Below are 5568 nucleotides of genomic sequence, written 5' to 3'. Positions count from 1 at the left end.
GTCGCCTGTACTAATTTGCCGAAGTGGAACCTCAAGATTTCATGAGTTTTCGATGTCGGGGTATCGCTTTCGTTTTCCCGGAAACTGGTTATAGCCTTGATAACGTCGTCGGGATCCTTTTCAATTCAAATAAAAGCTGTCTTTCCCTGGCTTATCTTGTAGTACCGGTAGAGGACAATTTTCCCGCGTTCGGCCCTCACGAACTCTCTGAGCTATGTGCGACATGTCGACTCTCTTTCCAAATTTTGGCGGGTGAACGATAACAAGACTATCTGGGCCGCATCATCCTACAAAATACCATATACGTTTCATAATCGTAGGCATACGGGTAGCTTTCATAAAAATGGTGAGACGATATTTTGTCTTCAACAGAGGACTTTACTTCATACGACTCGTTAGAGTGTGATTATGGTATGGCTTCGGCAAGACCACAGAGAGCAAATATTGTGAGCATATGTACTTGTTCTGGCTAAAAACGTGTGTAGATATATTGCAATTTAGCTATTTAGTCTGCAGGTACTGCATGTACAAGTATTTTAGCCGAATCCACTAAAATTTTACACACTCATGTGTGTTCCGCCTGCACTGGCATCTATACGATGTTTTTGCACGTTCTGTTTCTCCGAATTTCATCGCGCACTCGACGCACTATACAAGATCTTATCAAGGTACTTAATCTACTTCGAAGTATGGCCAGACTAATATCAGCAAGTAAAATCAGACAAAGGGAAGATAACTCACCCAAACTGAGTCCACTTTGTGCAGTTTTGATTGAGCACTGGTGTTAACAAATCATTGATGTAAGAAAGCAAAAACGTGTCTAGCGTAATGTAATACACACACAATAAGTTAATGCATTTCACTCCAGCACGCAATTTCTCCACACATATTCCTTAAAAATTACTTCCACCGCACGGGCACCGCACCCTGTCAAATTATCAGCCTTTAAATGGTTGGCTTGTAACATGTCCAATCTGGTGCCGAGCACTTTGGGCAGATGCCCGCCAAACCTTCGCTGTGGAGTGCGGATCTCGATTGAAAAAATGGCATCAAATTTGAAAAAATAAAACTAAGAGCCGCTTGCTGGTATCCTCACCAGCAACCGTTCTGGTTACAGTCGCGATGTAATATATCTTGCGACGGACCAGAAAGACCACAAAAGTGGTGATACTGAGCGCGTCTTTGAAATACCAAAAATGAAAGTCTAAGTTTATGGACTATCAGCATTTTGCTGAAAATGGCAGACTGATCAAAGGCGTTGATACATGCGGCGAGGGTTTAACACGCTGATACATTTTGGACATGCGCGCACAAGCGTTCACCCACGTATAAAAATACATAGCTCACTGGGTAGGCCATTTCAAGGAGCATCACATTCCTCGTGCAGTATTCCGTACCTAAGGTTCTCGTAATGTAGTACTACCTTGCGTTGAGTGTCAAATGACTCAGTGTTGTAATGAAATAAACGATGGGACCGGCAATAGTGGTACAAATAAGCATAAGGTGGCATTTCACCTAAAAAATGTTTGGCTTTCCAAGCATCCAACAATTAAATACACATTGCACTATGCTCGTCTGCTCACTGTATATATCGCCTCACCGATGTGGGACGTCATTATTTAACGCGCAGATATATGACTTCTGCAGACTTAGAGGGGCATGAGTCTCTATATATAGCTGCTTCGGCTGAGTAAACTGTCTTGAAGTTCAGGGCAGCAAAGAAAGATAATGTTATAGATGAGCATTTCCAGAGATGTTGTGACAACGTCGCTGTACTCATAGTCGCATGGTTTGCATATATTACAGATGGCTAAAAGCCAAGCAATTCGCCCTGGACTTTACATGCATAGTTCAGAACAAATGAATCCTTGTCATAACTGAGTATGTCTAATCCGGGATTTCAAGCCAGCAAGACTGTTGGGATTGTAATATTTTTTCATTGCGTGACAGAAGCCTTGAAGTGGCCGAAATGGATTTGAAAGAGCCTAGCACTCATTAGAGGTTCATTATCAGCTTAACGGTCGCCTTTTTTCTGTTAGACTCGGCACCAATTGAAATTAGTAAAATATTAAGGATCACGTAATGTCGGCATACTTTGCATATATCTTGCAGGTAAATGTCAAGCCAAACTACTCCCTTAGAGGTCGGGACAAAGGATCGACTAAATTAACGATAGCTTGAGTCTTCGCGAAATCCGCAGATCATACTTCTCAAACAACATTCATCAGCGAGAATCTTTTCGGCGCCAAAAGGGCAATTGTTTATTTTGGAGAGGAGATTGCTTAAGCACATACGCTGAAGCGCTGCTCGTGAGTATACAGTGCGAATATTCACATCTGAATTCTCGTAATTTGTACAGGTATGGATGAATATACCGCCAAAATAGATTTGAGCAGAGGTACTGTATAGCCTAAACAGCTGCGTCAAGAGACAATTGAAAGTCGCTCGTTGGTTAGACGCCCTCCGAAGCAAAAGCAGTCACATCAGAAAATACGCTTACCGCAGATTGGTAGAGTAAAGCCGTTTTATATAAGAATTAAATACCAACCAACAACCACTTCATGAGCAGTGAACAAGGTGCAACCGTCACATGCAAACCATCATTCCATATATTGAGGCTCGCGTTGGAACAGCGGTTATATTTAGCTTACTATAGATACATACAGTCAGGAAAATGACCACAGCTATTCTGACGTGAAAATGTAAGAGGGCGCTGTTCACAAACAGTCTCTGAAACACAACACATATGCATATGCGACGAGAAAGCGACTCCTGACGTGGTGGAAGACGATCGTCGCAACTTGTTGGGAAGAAGAACGACTTTATACCTTGAAGGCAAATTTGCAGCTCAATAAAAAATGAGTTATATTTCTTAGCTACATGCAAAACTCCCCGAGGGCTCCTACAGGTTTTACTATAAAAACCCTGGAGTTCTGATTTACAAATCAATGTGTGCTGAGGTTGAGCCTCAGCTCCAACTAATACAAGACCTTGGGTGAAAATATCTTGAACTTTGGAAGCTTGAACTCAAACTTTCGTTGAAAGTATCCAGTAGAAGAGACTGGCTTATGCCACCCAATTTTAAAGACAGAGACACGTCGGTCTCGTTACCAGTACAACTCCCCAAGCAGAATCCAGCATTCTGTATCACACAGAATGTTTGTGACTTTTTTTGAGAAATCTCATATGCATTCGGAACTGCTATACTGTAATCCTCTTTGATAAATTCTCACAGCGCACACAGATAGTACGTAAATGTACCTTCATGTAATCGCTAAGCGTAGCCCATTACAAAAAGTCGATGTTGTGTGAAGAGATGTACTCTTTCTCATTAATATTTATTCGTATGCCACATGGCGAGAGGTCTCTACGACGTCACGCTGCTCCCTTGGGTCATTCACGTAGAAGGCAATATAGGTAGGTCAATTTCGATGACGTACTTTCTAATCTAATGGCAACACAGGGTGGTTCTCTTGCCACCACATTGTGATATTTATCTCACAAAGGATCATCGAAATGCGCTAGAAGCTTGAGAATATACGTTTTACTCTTCGCATTCTCTATTTTTTATAACGAGTTCTTTCGTAATGATTGACAAGCTCAGCGCAGCTTCCACTACCAACCCTACCATTGAGGCGACACCATAGTTTTGTAACTCCTTGTAAACATCTAATATATTATATGGCAGAGCTTTGGGATCCATCCCCACGTTCTTATTGCTTCTTGTAGTCATCTTCTTAGTGGCAGACCAAGACTTTCATTTACCGTCTATACTAGCTCAAACGAGAAATCTACGACGATAGCAGAGGCTTGATTACTGGCGCAAGCCTGTGTTTAGATGCAAAGAGCATGTCCATGACAGTTGACTGACTGACACTTAAAGTGTTTTGGGTGCAATATACGGTTTTATGCCTTGCTTAAAAAGTGACAAACGTGCTCGTCGTCGAACGGTGAACCATGAACACAATTCGTTGTACGGAAGCGTGGACAGGAACGTGTGGCCAGTATGCTGTGTTGGGTACTACTGATTCGTGAGTTCATGGCGAGGTTAGCCATGGTGATTTGCATCTAGTCGGACGAACAACGATGTTGAGACCAGAAACAGATCTCTAGTTCATCTGCTAAATGCCTGTGATGAGATGCATCAATGAGCTTGCGCAGTCTTGCATTGTAATACACGGCGGATATTTCTCAGAGCGGTACAACAGGACTGCAGAATAGGTGCGGGGAAAATTTCAGGGTCATTCGAACACTTTCAAACCATCCGACTTGTTCCATATGACGCAAAAGCTCGCCTCGAAGCAAAGAGCTACGGTAGTTCCGCTGCACTTGAGGTCGTCTTGTACACGAGGGCTTGTGTCATGGGTATGTAGATAATCGGTGATGCGCAGCCAAAGGAATCGGATATCACCTTTTTTGCTTTTTTCACGTACACATTCGATAGGATTAAGAGAAAAGAGCAACATTGGATAGCACATCACCAGTGTCTCACATAGCTGTCGGAGACTATGCACAATCACAGCTACGGTTGGGCTCCGCCATTGAAAGTATATGACTTTGCCTACCGTTCGCTCATTTGCAGAGGTGTCATGGGTCCGTAGAAGGCGACCACTCTCATAAAGGAGATTTGTTGCGAGGCGACCTTGGACGTTGAGTTTTCATCTGCGGGTACGTTGTACTTTTCAAATCGCGTTGAGAGCTGGTTCAATAGTTGATAGTCTCGATAGTACCACCCATATCCCGAACAATTTTGAAGGCGTCACTTTTGACAGATATATTGACGATGGTGAGATTGAGCAAGTATCTTGAACGTGATCGGCTCTGGAAGTACTCTTTTCGTGTTGCTCTATTAGCACTTATCAGATGATGTTTCAGTTAGTGTTCTACCAGCTTTAAACAATGAAAAATGTCGATGAACTTAAGACCAAACTTGTTGCTATTATTCGCTTTATTGCGCCTAGTATTATGTGGCACTATATTGACTGCCAGCGACTACAAAATTAAATTCACGAGTACTAAATCCTTCCTATCATTTCATTAATTCTATCTCAAAGATTTCTGCCATAGCATCTGACACGACATCTTATATATATTGCTAGCGGCTTTAGAATGACTAAAAAGCTGTATACGTCCTTGCTACAGGCAAAAGACACAACATGGCTCGCGTTAATATCAATTTACTTGTACTGTGAATTCTTTTCAAACTGACAATGAAAACGATAGTGAGGTAGTCTCACACGCTGGCGACTCAGGTTAGCCTGATAAGGTGGCATTGCTATCGCCTGTGTTTTCCAACAAATGAGCTCAAGTTGATTCTTACTATATTTGGTATGAGATACAGATTGCGCTCAAATAATTACGCTTGCCCTCAAAAATGAATTATATCGTCTCGCAATCAATTAAGAAAAGATTAATATTCCAACGAAGTCTAAGGATATCGTGTATGTATATATGGCCCATGTCATATCTGTTATTCCTTCGTGGCTGTAGTTTGCCCTCTGAGAAATGATATTCCTTAACCCAAAGCTTCAAATAATATTTGAAGCTTTGGGTTAAGGAATATCATTT

General features: G+C 42.0%; 1 protein-coding gene across 1 annotated transcript; it reads right to left on the bottom strand.

Annotated features, from left to right (window-relative positions):
• Nucleotides 1-3791: 3791 nt before the first annotated feature.
• On the bottom strand, nt 3792-4056 carry PHALS_14462 (uncharacterized protein; the record flags this gene model as incomplete). The annotated part of the gene is made up of 2 exons (XM_024730280.1): nt 3792-3866; nt 3934-4056. The coding sequence occupies 2 exons, from the start codon at nt 4054-4056 to the stop codon at nt 3792-3794; spliced, it is 198 nt and encodes a 65-aa protein (XP_024580573.1).
• Nucleotides 4057-5568: the final 1512 nt, after the last annotated feature.

This window comes from Plasmopara halstedii (assembly GCF_900000015.1).
Source record: "Plasmopara halstedii genome assembly, contig: Scaffold_816, whole genome shotgun sequence".
Taxonomy (NCBI): domain Eukaryota; phylum Oomycota; class Peronosporomycetes; order Peronosporales; family Peronosporaceae; genus Plasmopara; species Plasmopara halstedii.
The sequence above is the reverse complement of the archived record's forward strand: the minus strand, read 5'-3'. Positions and strand labels throughout refer to the sequence as shown.